General features: G+C 41.8%; 1 protein-coding gene across 6 annotated transcripts in view; it reads left to right on the forward strand.

Moving 5' to 3' along the window:
• The window catches only part of HTT (huntingtin), a 209,688-nt gene that overhangs the window by 176,264 nt on the left and 16,931 nt on the right, over positions 1-16,493 (forward strand). For all 6 annotated transcript variants that reach the window (XM_075930825.2, XM_075930827.2, XM_075930826.2 and 3 more), the window contains 4 exons: positions 4,054-4,168; positions 11,026-11,239; positions 11,415-11,520; positions 14,689-14,851. In XM_075930825.2, the coding sequence (XP_075786940.2) occupies positions 4,054-4,168; positions 11,026-11,239; positions 11,415-11,520; positions 14,689-14,851 (598 nt within the window). The remainder of the gene's footprint in view (positions 1-4,053; positions 4,169-11,025; positions 11,240-11,414; positions 11,521-14,688; positions 14,852-16,493) is intronic.

A 16,493-nucleotide genomic window follows, 5' to 3' on the forward strand; every position in this document is an offset into this window, starting at 1 on the left:
ATTTAAGGCAGGTTGGGTTCTAGTCTCATTTCCTAATCCCAAAGACCAAGGCTGTTCTCAGACCTATTCTAGGTGTAAGTGAAGAACATGGAGACCTGGGAGATGGGTCGTAAATGGGAGGGAGCCTGGGCTATAATAGCAAAGAAAAAGGAGGGACAAGGCAGAACTGGAAGGCAAGATCAACTCAGTACCTTAGATGCCAATATATAAATGCAAGAAGTATGGGTAATAAGCAGGAAGAACTTGAAGTGCTAATAAATACAACTATGACATTGTTGGTATCAGAGATTGGTGGGATAATACACACAATTGGAATATTGGTATAGAAGGGTACTGCTTACTCAGAAAGGATAGGCGCGGGGGGAAAGGAGGAGGTGTTGCCTTATACGTTAAAAATGTATACACTTGGACTGAGGTGGAGATGGACGTAGGAGACAGATGTGTTGAGAGTTTCGGGGTTAGGCTAAAAGAGGTAAAAAACAAGGGTGATGTCATGCTAGGGGGTCTACTACAGGCCACCTACACAGGTGGAAGAGGTGGATGAGGCTTTTTTTAAAACAACAAAATCAAGTACAGGATTTGGTAGTGATGGGCTTTCAAGTATCTAGACATATGCTGGGCAACTAATACAGCGGGGCACAGACTATCCAATAAGTTCTTGAACTGCATTGAAGACCAGTTATTATTTCAGGTTAAAAAAGCTACTGGGGGGAAGCTGTGCTAGATTCAATTTTAACAAATAGGGAGGAACTGATTGAGAATTTTCAAGTGGAAGGCAGCTTGGGTGAAAGTGATCATGAAATCATAGCGTTCATCATATAAGGAATGGTAGAAGGGAGAAGAGCAAAATGGAGACAGTAGATTTCAGGAAGGCAGATTTTGGTAAGCTCAGAGAGCTGGTACATAAGGTCCCATGGGAAGCAAGGCTAAGGGGAAAAACAACAAGAGTGTTGGCAGGTTTTTCAAAGAGACATTATTAAGGACCCAAAAGCAAGTTATTCCACTGCATAGGAAAGATAGAAATTAGCCAAAAGACCACCTTAGTTTAACCAGGAGATCTTGCATGATCTAAAAATAAAGTGGAAAAAAGGACAAATTACAAAGGATGAATATAAGCAAACAATACAGGTATGCAGGGGCAAGATATTAGAAAGGCAAAGGCACAAAATGAGCTCAAACAGCTACAGACACAAAGGGAAACAAGAAGACATTGTATAAATATATTAGAAGCAAGAGGAAGACCAAGGACAGGGTAGGCCCACTGCTCAGGAGAAACAGTAACAGGAAACTTGGAAATGGCAGAGGTGCTTAATGACATCTTTGTTTTGGTCTTCACGAAGAAGTCTGATGATCAAGGAATGCCTAACATAGTGAATGCTAGTGGGAAGGAAGTAGGTTTGGAAGATAAAATAAAAAAGAACAAGATAAAAATCACTTAGAAAAGTTAGATGTCTTCAAGTCACCAGGGCCTGATGAAGTGCATCCTAGAATACTCAAGGAGCTGATAGAGGAGGTATCTGAGCCTTTGGCTATCATCTTTGAAAAATCATGGAAGACAGGAGAGTCCAGAAGATAGGAAAAGGGCAAATATAGTGCCCATCTATAAAAAGGGAAATAAGAACAACCCAGGAAACTTTAGACCAGTCAGTTTAACTTCTGTGCCAGGAAAGATATGGAGCAAGTAATTAAGGATTTCATCTGCAAACACCTGGAAGATAATAAGGTGATAGGTGGTAGCCAGCATGGATTTGTAAAGAACAAATCATGACAAACCAATCTGATAGCTTTCTTTGATTGGATAAAGAATCTTATGGATAAGGAAGAAGTGGTGGACCAATTCTGTTTACTACCTTAATTGACAATTTAGATATTTGCATAGAGAGTACACTTATTAAGTTTGCAGATGATGTGAAGCTGGGAGGGACTGCAGCTGCTTTGGAGAATAGAGTCATAATTCAAAATGATCTGGACAAATTGGAGAAATGGTCTGAGGTAAATATGATGAAGTTTAATAAGGACGAATGCAAAGTACTCCACTTAGGAAGGAACAGTCAGTCTCTCACATACAGAATGGGAAGCAACTGTCTAGGAAGGAGTACTGCAGAAAGGGATCTAGGGGTCATAGTGGACCCCAAGCTAACTGAGTCAACAGTGTGGTGCTGTTTCAAAAAAAGCAAACATGATTCTGGGCTGCATTAACAGGAATGTTGTAAGCAAGACCTTATAAGTCATTCTTCCACTCTACTCTGCGCTGGTTAGGTCTCAGAGTGTTGTGTCCAGTTCTGGGCACCACATTTCAATAAAGATGTGGAGAAATTGGAGAAGGTCCAGAGAAGAGCAACAAGAATGATTAAAGGTCTAGAGAACATGACTTGTGAACAAAGACTGAAAAAATTGGGCTTGTTTAGTTTGGAAAGGAGAAGATTGCAAGAGCATGATATAGCAGGTTTCAAGTATCTAAAAGGGAGGAGGGAGAAAAATTGTTCTTCTTGGCCTCTGAGGATAGGACAAGAAGCAATGGGGTTAAACTGTAGTAAAGAAGGTTTAGTTGGACATTAGGAAAAAGTTCCTAACTGTCAGGGTGGATAAACACTGGAATAAGTTACCTAGAGAGGTTGTGGAATCTCCATCTCTGGAAGTATTTAAGAGCAGGTTAGACAGACATCCATCAGGGATGGTCTATATCAGTGTTTCTTAATTTTTTTTAAGACCGGGGAACACCAAACAATATTTTTTAAATGGGGAACACCAAGGATTTGTTGAGCCTCCTCTCCCCCCAAAAAAGTCAAGGTCAGAGGGGAAAGTTATTGAGCAAAAAAAAAAAAAAGTTGCTTGCCCCTTTAAGGGCAGCCATTTTGAATTCTGTTCTCCACAGCACACCTCCGACTGCCTCGCAGCATACCAGTATGCCACAGAACACAGTTTAAGAAACGCTGAGCTAGATGGTACTGAGTTGTGCCATGAGGGCAGGGTACTGGACTCGATGACCTATCAAGGTCCCTTCCAGTTCTAGTGTTCTATGATTCTGTTATTCTAGATCTTCTCCAGATCTATCTCAAATGAAAGTTTCACGTGGTCTTTCTGGCTTCCATTCCTTTCTTAAATCCTGGGGACTGGTACACTGCTCTTGATTTAAGAGATGCCTATTTTCACATACTGATTTTCCATGGCCACAGAAGGTTCCTTGGGTTCATAGTAAATCAAACGCACTACCAATTTGTGGCATTCTTCTTTGGCACATTAGCAACTTTGTGAGTATTTACAAAATGCCTGGCAATAGTGGTGCCTTCCTGAAGAGGCGAGGAGTGCAAGTTTATTCATGCCTGGTTGACTGGCTAATAAGAGGCAGTATTCAGGCAGGTAGAATCCATCATCTTTTGCATCCAGTTGACATTCTGGGCCCTAGGAAATAGTACATGGTTCAGCACAGAGAGGTTCGACAAGCCTAATAATAATGAAAATAGCCTGATCACATCTCACTAAATATTCCCTGTTCTACTCACATATCTGTTATTCCAAGGTTTAGTCCTTCCCTAGGAATGGATACTGCTGAAACTTCCATGCCTTGCTCCTTGCTTAACTCAAATCTCCCAGCTCTGCTCTGGTCACACACAGACTGCAGTAGAAAGGTCCTGCTCTTTAATTAAAATACCCACGCTCTGTTTTCATTGGCCCTCCTGGCTCCCTGCCAACACTTCCTGGAGACTCTGTAGGACCCACTGTCTCTGGGTTTATCTCATACAGGCAGTTTAGTTTACTGAATGGCTGGGATGTCCAAAAAAGGATAGTACCCCGCCTATTCATCACAGGGCATTAAGTGCAAAGGAATTGAGGAGGATTGCAGAGGCACTGCTTCAAATAGGAGGCTAAGGTCAAAAGGAACATGCATCCCCACACTATGGGTACTATAAGCAAAATTCTTCAGGTCCAGCATACTGGGCACACACACCCTTATTTGGTATACAAGTCTGCATCACATCTCAAAGAACCACAGTTACAGTACTTAACTATTTCTTTGCTGATATAACCATTTGCTTTTTTGTTTATTTACAGCTGTCTAAATGTCCATAACCAACAGCATATTTTAGTGATGTGTGCTGCAGCATTCTACTTGATAGAGAATTACCCACTCGATGTAGGGCCTGAATTCTCTGCAGGAATTATGCAGGTATGTATTTCACAGTGCTGCAGACTATAGAAGATTGATGTAATCTTGAAGTGGTATAATTTTTAAAAACTTTGAAGGTGGTTTACTATTGATAAGCTTTATGGAAGAAATGTTTTCTTCTTTGCATATATATCCCTGTCAGTGCTACCTCCTAGGATTTGCATGCGCTGCCCAAGGGCTCTCATGTGTGCAAATGAAGCCCTTTTGCCTCCAAATGAAGTCATGTATGATATTGTGGACTCACCACAGCTCCATTCCTTCTTCACTGCATACTGCTTTAGACAGCCGTTGTGCATACACGGATTCTCAGCATCCTACCTTTTTTAACATAGTGATGTATTCTAAGTTTTTTCTTTCGTTTTAGTTATTATATTTCTCCTTTTAGTTTTAATGCAGATGGGTCTAAAGGTTCCCTTCAACTTTCAGTCCTCTCTTTTTGGTCCATCTCCACTCCAGATTACATCCAAGACCCTAGAGATTAAACACTTTAGAAGTCTCTCTTGTGTACTTGAGAAGCATTCAAGGTACCTCTGCTGCATCTGAGACACCCAAGTCCCACCAAAGGTAGTAGTCTGGACATCATTTAAAGACAGGCCATAGAAAGATTGGAAGGCTAGGCTGTGAAGCTCCTTCTAGTGGAATACTCACTAGCTCAGAAGGGGTCCACTTTTCCTACTGTACTTAACATCTGAGGCAGCTCCATCTACTCCTTCAGAGGCTAGGACTTAGAAAAAGAAGCCTCTTTCCCCTACCAAGGAAAAAAGGAAGAGTGGTAGGTTATCCATAAATGCTACTGAGACTTCTTGTATCTTAAGGGGAACAGTAGAGATTCTGATATTATCCCAGTACCAAGCCATCAATACCACACAAGAAACAGCATGTGGTGAAATCTTCTAATAGATGGTATAGGAAGCCATTTACTTCTTGGCACTGAGATGCACACAAGCACCAATAGTACTCTAGTAGGGATGTTAGATAGCATGTGACTGAATAGTCATCTAACTGCATCAAATTGTAGTGGTTACACAATCATTTGATAGTCCCTAGAGGCAGGGCCAGCAGCCAGTGCACTCCCAGCTCCACTACTAGAGAGCTCCCTGCTACTCCGCAGTGCTGACTGTCAGAGGCAGCAGCGCAGAGTGGCAGCAGACCCTGTCTGGCAGGAGGGATGGGGGGTAGGTCCAAGTTCCCCACAGATGGGGTTGCTTCATGGCAGTGGGCCCTATCCATGGGGGGGTTCTCAACTCCTCAAGGACAGGGCCAGTTGCTGCTGAGCAGCCTCTGTCCATAGCAAGCTTGGACCCACTGCAGTCAGAGGCTGCTTCGTGGCAGCCTCCCTCTCTCTCTCACCATGCTGCTGATTTTGAAAGCTGGCTTCCTTCAGCACCAGCTCCTGCCTGCCCCTCCCCCGTGCCTCAGTAGGAGGGAGCAAGGGGTGGTAGTGGCTCCCTTGAGCCAGCTACAGGTGTATCAGCTCCCATCTGCCCCCCTCACCCTCTGCTGCTGCTGCCTCTCTATCAGAGAAAGCAGCGCAGGGGTGAGGAGACAGATATAGTGCTCATGGGGAGTTGGCATAAAGTGGGCTCCTTCCTCCTTCTCCCTCCCCCTCCCCAATGAGTGCAGTTGACAGGATTAATTGATAAGACCAGACTTAACAGTTAAATCATGTAGTCATCTAGACATTGACATGCCAGTACTCTAGTACTATCATCTTCTCTGCTCTGGAGTTATGAGATCCAAACTCCTCTACAAGCCTCTCTGGTATCACGTTCACCATCACAGCTCTGACCATTCTCAAAACCCTTTTCTCCTGGAGGCCCTTTTCATACTGGAGGAACAGGAGTTCCCTGTGTTATGGGCTTCTATGAAAACTCCTTCCCTGGTATTACTTAGTCACCTGTAACCTCAGTTGGCTCAGTGTAGGCTTGTTTTTAGCACCATACCAATATCATCTCTCCTCCCCAGCTGCCATTCTGTGTAGGAACCTTTAGCCTCACCAGACTCCATACATCCAGCGGTAATGAATGTCCTTGGGGGGGCAGAGGGGAAACTTCCTCAAACCTCCCCCATAGTGAGCTCTCTGTAATCTGTGGGGTCACCTTCATGAATAATTTTATAGGTTACCAGCGAAAAGCGATTCCAATATTTGTTGGTACCACATCACTCTCACAGGCACCAACTGTATGGGGACATCCTTCAGTACCTTAAGCCCCTTTGACACTGGGACACGCTGAAGAAAAGTGGGACCCACATATGGAGGAAAATTCACCCCATCTGCTAAATTCTCTTCATCCTCCAATTAGGCGGTAACCCCTCCATCACCTTTTTTTTATGACAGCTGTAGGGCCTTCGAAGAGCTCATTAAGTGCTTGGCAGAATTCCCCCAGATCCCAGCAGAGGAGGTTCAGGAGTCTTCGGGCTCCTTAAAACATGTTATAAATATCACCCCTGAAGGGAAATTGCACTCCCAATCAATGAGGCTCTGTTATTGTTCGCTAGTACAGTCTAGCAAATATTTGTCACTATCCAGCACACCTGTTTAAGTGAGCAGATTAAAAGATACATCATCATAACCACCAGAATGGAGCATTTCTTTTTCCATCCCACTCCTAATTCCCTAGCAGTAGGTGCAGCTAACAAAGAAAATGACAAATCTGCTCCAGATCTTTACTTTTGATGAGTTGAAACTCATTTTGTTGGATGTCTTGCAAGTCACTTGGGCCTGATGAAATGCATCCCAGAATACTCAAGGACCTGCTAGAGGAGGTATCTGAGCCTTTAGCGATCATCTTTGAAAAATCAGGTAAGTCGGGAGAGATTCCAGAAGACTGGAAAAGAGCAAATATAAAAAGGGAAATAAGAACAACCCAGGAAACTACAGACCAGTCTGTGCCTTGAAAGGTAATGGAGCAAGTAAATAAGGAATCCATCTGCAAACATCTGGAAGATAATAGGCATTTGAAAGAGTCTCGCATGACCTTATCAGTAAACAACGGAAATACAATCTACATGGGGCTACTATCAGATGGATGCATAACTACTCTGAGAATAGTTATACAGCCAGTTATTAACAGTTCACAATCCTACTGGAAGGGCATAACAAGTGGGGTACTACAGGGGTCTGCTTTGGGACCAATTCTGTTCAATATCTTCATCAGCAGTTTAGATGGTGACAGAGTATGCTTATTAAATTTACAGATGATACGGAACTGGGATGGGTTGCAAGTGCTTTGAAGGATAGGGTCAAAATGATCTGGACAAGTTAGAGAAATGATCTGAGGTAAACAGGATGAAGTTTATGAGGACCAATGCAAAATACTCCACTTAGAAAGAAACAATCTATTTCACACATACAGACTGGGAAGTGACCGTCTAGGAAGGAGTACTGCAGAAAGGGATTTAGGGGTAATAGTGAACCACAAATTAAACATGAGTCAACAGTATGACACTCGCAGAAAAAGCCAACATGATTCTGGGATGGATTAACAGGAATGTTGTGAGCAAGACATGAGAAGTCATTCTTCCGCTCTACTCTGCACTGATTAGGCCTCAATTAGAGTATTATGTCCAGTTCTGAGCACCACATTTCAAGAAAGATGTGGAGAAACTGTAGAAGGTCCAATGGCTGTAGGTTTCTAGAGCATCCTGGCTCCAGTCTTACTGCTGCCCAAGAGAGGTGCAGAATATGCTTGAAAACCTTCCCTTTGAAGAATCATGCTCTTTAGTGCTGACAGATGTTTCCATCTGCACCTGGAGGGACTTGAAATTAACTTTAAGATCTCCGAGAATTTACTTTTCTGCAACAAAGAAACCGTGTATTCCTAAACATCACAGTGCTCTGTTTGATGTCATTACCATTCTCAGGTAACTTTTCACAGACCTTTAGGCTTTGAGATCTTGCTCTCCAAAAAGAGACCACCTTCTTCTGTAATATTAACATCGCTCATCCCTCTAAAACTATTTTACATCTTGCTTGAGGGGCTCAAGCAGTCTACCTTTCCTGGGCCTTGTGATGCATGATTCCACCTATCACCACCAAATGTCCCACTTCCTACCTTTCTGGAAGCAGGCTTCCTCAGACAAATGGGTCTTGGAGCTTATCAGTGTTGGATATCCCATACACTTTCATACTTTTTCCACCCTCTCACCTGCCTTCCTCATTTATCTTCAGGTAGTTCTTAAAACAAGAGAGCAAGTCTCTCCTACTTTAGAGGCAATCAAACTGCTTACTCCAGTGTTCTTTAGGAGAGGGTTTTATTCCTGTTTCCTAGAGGGACACAGGATGGAGACCAGTACTCTATATCAGAAACCCAAGTGCCTCCACCCTTTCCTGGCACTTCATATTGGTGACACAAGCCGTTATAATCCCATCCTTAGACAGGGGAGATTGACATAAATGGGCTGCCAATTCTGAAAGGATATTTGTAAAGAACCTAGGGCTATGGAGAACCCCAAAAGAAAGGACTCCATCCCAGCAGCATTCTGAGCCTTTTATGAAACATAGGAAATGTTTGTGGGATGGGTAGATAGCTACATAAAAGAAGGCATCCTACAGGTCAAGGTTGAATGGCAATCAGCCAGAGCACTACTCCTTTATCTGGATGATTGACTCCTCCATTCTAGCAATCCAGTTGGCAGCCTCCAGGGCTCTAGCATTGTTTTCAGTCTCTAGAAGTGATGCTTTTCTTGTAAGATAGGAATCCCAAAATTGCAGACTCCCTCGGCCAAAATTTCTTTCATAATAGCATTAAGTCTCATTTGCAGTCTTGACATTTTCCAGATTTAGGCAGATGCAAAAGCAATCTTCTTTAACACTGTAAACAATGTGAAATGTCATCTTTTTTCCCCACTCCAAGAGAAGGCTGAAACTGATTGGGAGGGGCTCTGATAATACCAGGGCCAGGTACTATACTTTGTCTCTACCACTAATTCTCAAAGTCTTTCTCAAACTGCATCAGAAAAGAGTGAGGGTTATCCTGACCAAGATAATTGTAGTTACTCATACCTCCATCACCTCTCTGGCAATGTCTTTCCAACTAGTTTGTATCAGGAAAAATCTCCTATTGTTATGCTTGTAACAGAGGTGGGGAACCTTTTTGGGTTGGGGGCCACTGATCCACAGAAAAATCATTCAGGCTGCACACAAGTGAAAAACAAAAAAACCCACTCCTCACCAGCATGGGCTCCCCAGTGGTGGTGGTAGTCCTGATCTTCAGGGGCCGGATCTAGACAAGCCAGGGGCTGCTCTGGAGCCTTAGGTTCCTCACCCCAGCTTATAAGAAGCACACAGGATCATTTTTCGGGGGAAAAGGCAATATGCCATGTTGATTGAAAATACAACAAGAAAAGCAGTGCGTTCGCGTGCACACACTGCACATGTTTTTATAGTTACCAGTATGTCATGGTTTGAATCATTTTAATAGATTGAAAATGAGTGAGGAGCTTGGCTCTGTTGGTCACGGTCTGACGCGCTGAGGCATTGTGAGACTGAACTCCAAGAACCATAGCAATACATCCTGTTTTTATACTTATACATTACCATTTGAATCTATGGGTTTTGCAGTGTCATGTTCTGATTGTTAATCTTTAAGTGGCATTTTATCCCATCCATTACTGGGGGTTTCCCATCATTATCCTTCATTGGCATTTCGATGGTTGTCACAGGGTTTTTGCCACAAAAGTCTAGGACCTGATCAATCTCAATTTTTTTCTCCATGGTTCCAGGATAGTTTTCAAGATAGAGCTAATATGTTTGGAAAAGGTCCAATCAGTTACCCTCTGTAATAGGAAATATAGTACTTGTAAAACTTGTCTTCAGAAGTGGAAGTGCTTATATTCACTCTTCCCCAGCATCTGCTCTTCAGAAGGTTCATTTCCAGTTGGATTTGAAGTCCTAATACACTTGACCACTATCACAACCTTCCACTCAAACATTGAGGGCTTCTCAATTTTCGCAAGCCCTAGTATGGCCAGTTTCCTCAAAGACCCCAACTCCTCAGTGGGACTTTAATTTCATCCTAAGTGCCCTAAAGAAACCCCTCTTTGAACCAACATACCTGTTTTTCCTCCACCTGGCCCACAGGGCTTTGTTCCTTATAGCCATCATTTCACTCAGTGTTCTTATGGCAGACCTGTCATTTACTGCCTTTTGTAGAGGTAAGGTTACAGTGTGTCCCCTCAACTTCACTTTTTCCCTAACGTCAAAGCCTCATGCCCCCAAGAGATTTGCCTACATACACTCCAGGGATCTTATACTTCCAGAGATAGTCTCTGATGATGTAGTCTTCTGGACTTTCTTGAACTTGTCTTCCCAGCACACACCTCGTTGCTGAATTATTGCTTGAGAGTCTCCTATAGCAGGCCACCCATAGAGATATAATCGAAGAAGGAGAAGTTACTTACCTTACAGTAACTTGAATCTTTCAGGTTGTTTTGTCCCTCTCGATCCTTCATCTCCAGTCCTCCTTCCTCTTTGTGGAGGCTTTGCTTCATAGTGAAAATGGAGCTGAGTTAGTGGCAGGCAGGTTCAGACAATCTTCTGAGCCCTAATTTGGAGGCACAAGGTGCTGCTCTGTACAGCAATGGATCCCTCTGTCGTTGTTTTGCATTCTCCTGTCAGTCTCCCCCTCCCCCCCCATCCTTTAGTGGAGTACTCAGCAGGAGAAAAGAACTCAAGTTAGTGTAAGGTTAGTAACCGTTTTTCCTCTTCCCCCAAAAGGTATTTTATTGAGATAAAATCACTTCTCCTTGTTACAACATGAAAACTATTAACATACTATTGTATCTGATGCCAAGATATCAGCGCAGTGTTAATTTGAATACAATCACTTGTTTCTAGACTTTCTTGTTTCTTTCAGATGTGTGGAGTAATGGTGTCTGGAAGTGATGAATCAACTCCATCCATTATCTATCATTGCGTCTTGAGAGGATTAGAACGACTCCTTCTTTCAGAGCAACTTTCTAGGCTGGATAGTGAATCTTTAGTTAAACTAAGTGTTGACAGAGTGAACACACACAGTCCCCACAGAGCTATGGCAGCCTTGGGATTAATGCTGACCTGCATGTATACAGGTGTGCATTTTATTCAGTTATTTATACTCTGTTTTAAGTACATCTTTTTAGTAATGTTTAGTTATTCCAGAGTGCGTTTCAGAAAATAAATGTTTACAGATTACTGACAAATGATTTTTTTCAATGATACCTGTAAATCCATAGTGAATTTATAAGAATTTTTGTTTCTGCTTAGGAAAAGAGAAAATCAGTCCAAGTCGAGCAACAGATACAAATCCCACAGCTCCAGATAGCGAGTCTGTTATTGTGGCTATGGAACGGGTATCTGTTCTTTTTGATAGGTAAGAAAACAAGTCCTGAAGCATAAACTGCAATAAAAGCCTCACATATTTTGGTATTTTCAATTTGTAGGTCAATACTCTGAGTTTGAAAATGTTACTGCTTATACTTACTATGCTGTTGATTAAAAGTACAGTACCAGTAACAAACACAGCAGTGTCATTAGAGTTGTTGGGTCCAACAGACATACAACAATGTAAATAGGAAACAGATTTATCCAGTCAGTAGTAATTTTATACAAAACAAATGCCTCTGCTTATCTACAACACGTCTTCCCCCAATATGGTGATATATATGTAAAATATTTGAATGATCCATCTCGAAATAAAAATTAACAATACTTGGATCCTGTTTATTGACATGTAAATAGTCAGAAAGAAATGTGATTTTCATAGTCATTCAAGTTAACCAGGCCATCTGGATGAAAATTGTAGTTTTGTCACTGGCTACATGTAGTGTGTATGCCATCACGAAGGGTTGGAATGCCATTTGTGGGTTATGAATATATGCAGTGCAAAAACGATTAAAGTGTACTTTTTTTATACAATACATCTAAGTGCAAGTTTCCTGATGTTCAAAAAGCTGTTCCAATATCTACTTCACCTCACTGGACAATACTGTGTTACTATTTAAGTTGTATATTCCATGATTCTTTTTTTGTGTGATTTTGCAGTGTCTAGCACGATAGGGACTTGATCAGAGATTGGGACACAAAGTATTCCTACTGCAAATAAATAGTTTTATAAATCATTGTGAGGAACAGAGTGCTCCAAGCTGCACCCAGAAATTTTAACATTGTCTGCAGTGTGTTGTTGTCTCTCCCCCTCCCCCCCCCAAAAAAAAAGTAGACTTGTTAAACAGGTAGGAAATTATTCAGTTGTGATCCCCTTAAGTTTTCAGTTTATAATCTCACTCAATCTTCTAGTGTTCTAAAAGCAGGAGTTCACCAACAAAGCGGTGTCAAAAGTTCCCAACTTTGTATTGAGGGATAAGGATCCTGACATTAACAGGTGTGTTGTGAGCAAGACACGAGAAGTCATTCTTCCGCTCTACTCTGTGCTGGTTAGGCCTCAGTTGGAATATTGTGTCCAGTTCTGGGCACCGTTTCAAGAAAGATGTGGAGAAACTGGAGAAGGTCCGGAGAAGAGCAAGAATGATTAAATGTCTAGAGAACATGACCTATGAGGGAAGGCTGAAAGAAGTGGGTTTGTTTAGTTTAGAAAAGAGAAGACTGATGGGGGACAGTTTTCAGGTATCTAAAAGGGTGTCATAAGGAGGAGGGAGAAAACTTGTTCATCTTGGCCTCTGAGGATAGAACAAGAAGCAATGGGCTTAAACTGCAGCAAGGGAGGTTTAGGTTGGATATTAGGAAAAAGTTCCTGACTGTCAGGGTAGTCAAACACTGGAATAAATTGCCCAGGGAGGTTGTGGAATCCACATCTCTGGAGATATTTAAGAGTAGGTTAGATAAATGTCAATCAGGGATGGTCTAGACAGTATTTGGTCCCGCCATGGGGGCAGAGGACTGGACTTGATGACCTCTCGAGGTCCCTTCCAGTCCTAGTATTCTATGCCTTCCTACTGATGACCAGAATTCAGAAAATAATGACAAAACCCAGCCTGCATCAAATAGGTCAAGATGACAATGGCATTAATACTTGTTGGAAATGTCTGTACGTGATCCTTATCTTTCTGAAATGTGGCCTTTTGTCTAAAAGACCCATTCTACATCCCATTCAGGTACGTCTAAAATTGACTCCTAGATTTTGAAGGGGTGATCTTGGGTCAAGAATGCTGAAGATGTAATTCAGATTATTCCTCTCCATATCACCTTTCCCCACCCCCTACTTCCTGTCAGCTATTTGTATCTACTCCAGATACTGTATCTACCAGTATCTACAGCTTTTACTGGTTTAAGAATAAAATGAGTCTTTCCCTTTTTAATTTCCAATATCCATCACTCACTACAGGATAGTCCTCGAGTACTATTCTTAGAAGTGATTTAGGGCTCCTAAATCCCATTGAAAGTCAGTTTTTGTTAATACCTCCAAAGTGCCTCAGTGTGTTTAAATAAAAAGCATAGTAAAACCTCTTTCAGAATTCCTTGTAATATACAGAAACAGAGCATAGACCCTTCCCCCCCCCAAAAAAGTAGTATATTTCAGTGTATTTTAAATTTGTCTTTTTTTTTTTAATGCAATCAGTTTCTGTAATTGTCACCAGGATGTTAAGCATTCATTACTGGGAAGGTCCACAATACAATATTTGTATTAAAATATGCTCCATACGGTGGAAGACACAAGAACTCGTGCTCTAACCTGACGACCTCCAGATACAGTAGGTGTGGTAGCACAAAGTGTCAGATTGGTCAGAAACATTTGGCAATGATTTATCTGCTCCCATTAACTTCAGTGGGAACAGTTATACCAACACTAAATGCTCTAGAAACCACTGTCTTTTAAGACTTCATAAGTCAATCTTGAAAGTCATTACTGAACACTCACAAAATTTGTGCTCATGAAGCAGAGAGCATTCCATAGCAGAGGAAATCAGTTGTATGGTAGTGCATATGCACTTTTCCCAAGAATGAGCTTGATCTGTAAGCATCAACAGATGCAGGAAAGCACTCCAGTCAGTGGTACCTCATTAAAATATCTTTTAAATAAAATTAGCTTCATTTCCTCTAGCGGTGTTTCTCTCCATCCCTACCATAACATTCTTCTTGTTACTTCCCTGTTGTTCAGCAAGCAGAAATGTTAGGGATGAGAATGAAAACCTTTACTAATGCACTCCCCTACACACAGATACCACCTTTGTAGTATTTCTACTCTATGAAGTTTTCAGACTGTTCTGAGATGCACATGAGACATACTGTAGCGCACTCAAGTGTAGGGTTGTTTTTTCTAGAGCTTTACTTATTTCCATTTAAAAAAAATTAAGTCAAAAGCTAAATATTGTACATCTGTGGAAGAACTCTTGGATTGTCAGTTGGATAAGGGTTAGATCTCAGTGCATGTCTATCTATATATAAAAGAAAAACATCTCTATGTTCCTTCTTGGCTCCAGAAAAATGTGAAAAACATTCATAGGGAAACATTCATAGGGACTAAATCATGAACATTCTCCTGAATTACAATGGTTAAATATATGCATTCTCTTTTTTGTCTTAGGATCCGGAAAGGATTTCCTTTTGAAGCTAGAGTAGTGGCACGGATCCTCCCTCAGTTCCTAGATGACTTTTTCCCTCCACAAGATGTAATGAACAAAGTTATTGGAGAATTTCTATCTAACCAGCAGCCATACCCACAGTTCATGGCCACAGTAGTTTATAAGGTAATGTATTTTTAAATTGAGTTTCATAAATATACTTTTAGTGCAAGGCTGTTCATTCTTTTAAGTAAGTAACTGGAATTCAAGGCATACATGCAATTTCTGGTGTTATTCAAGTGCATAATCTGGCAAAATAATTTTATACCACTCTACTTCTGCAGATATCCCCTACTGACATTTGAAAATTCCATTTGTGACATACAGCTGAATAAAGTAAGAGGCCTGTTCATGATAGAGAATCAGCTTTGTCTCAGATGACCATATGATCAAGCTAGTCTACACCAGCTTTCTTTCAGCATTGTTTAAGCAGAAAAACTGGCACTGGTGACCCAGTGCTGAATCCCCTTGCCTTAATTTCTCCTTAGGCTTCCTTTTTTCTGATGTACCCCACAAAGACAACATCTTGACCTCAGGCATCTCCTCTGTCTTAATTAAAGATCAGGCATAGTATAGAATAGGAGTTGGTAATAATTTTTGGTGGGGGGCCACTCCAAGATTTTAATAAGTGGTTCAAGGTTGGCACTTTTCTATGGACTGAGTGCGAGTCTGGGACGGAGGTTGGGTGCAGAAGGGCACTTAGGGTAGGGGACTGATGTGCAGAAGAGTAGTTTACATTACCTAATGTAATATAGTTTAGGCGGGAGGGATAAGGTAATGTAATGTAGCTTAGGGGACCATCCCTTAGCTAATTTACCTTACGTTACCTAAATTAGTCCCTAAGTGTCCTATGGTAAGCAGTGTTCTGAGATTCCTCTCCCTCTTCTCATCCTGCACGCATAGCCATGTCGTAATGATTCTTCAGAACACATTTATGACAGATTGGGAAGAATAGTTTCCTCATTATAATGCTAGTCTGGATATGCCATCTTGGCCAATCTCTTGGATTGAATATGCCAATCTCTTCAGTTCTGATTTCCCCAACATCTGAAGTACAAGTTAATCACTCACAAATTATTTGAAGGCCCAGATGTTGCCTGTGCAATTTTGATTATATTTAGATACAGCTATCTGCCACAGTATACTCTCATGGAATTTTGTAGGAAATCTCATGTATATAATGAATATATTTGACTCAGAGCCCAACTACTAAAACCTGACTGACAAATTTAATATCTTAAAGATTTAATAAATACATTTTATTTGAATCACCCATCTTAGTGGGCAAAATGCTTTAAAGGTTTGGCATAGTAGAAGGTTTGTCTGGGTTTACATGTTTGCAGTGTGTGTTAGGAATGTAAGCGCCTAGTCAACTAGTGTTGCAACTAGTCACTTCCCCCCTCCCTTGCTACATCTGTCAGAAAGTGGAAGCGGGGGGGTGACGGCTTACAAGCTGGTTATCCTCAGCACTGTCTCCACAGGGGGCAGGGGAGGTAGAGGCACAGCAGAAATGGGGTGGGTGGGTACTGAAGCAGTCTCTGCTCACTGCTTCTGCTGCAGTTCTGCTTTTGAAATGTACAAGAACCTGCGATGGGTTGGACAAGGCCCCCACATCCCTGCTGGAGGCCTTTCCGTACCCTACCCAGCAACAGGAGCAGAAGAGAGGTCCTCCAAACAGAACAAAGCGGCAGCCTCTGCTGCAGCCAATTAGGGTGCAGCAGGCTGATATAAAAGAAGCTGCTAGACCAGGGCTTGGCAATTCCTTCCT

This window comes from Pelodiscus sinensis, chromosome 4, assembly GCF_052426305.1.
Source record: "Pelodiscus sinensis isolate ZL-2025 chromosome 4, ASM5242630v1, whole genome shotgun sequence".
Classification (NCBI taxonomy): domain Eukaryota; kingdom Metazoa; phylum Chordata; order Testudines; family Trionychidae; genus Pelodiscus; species Pelodiscus sinensis.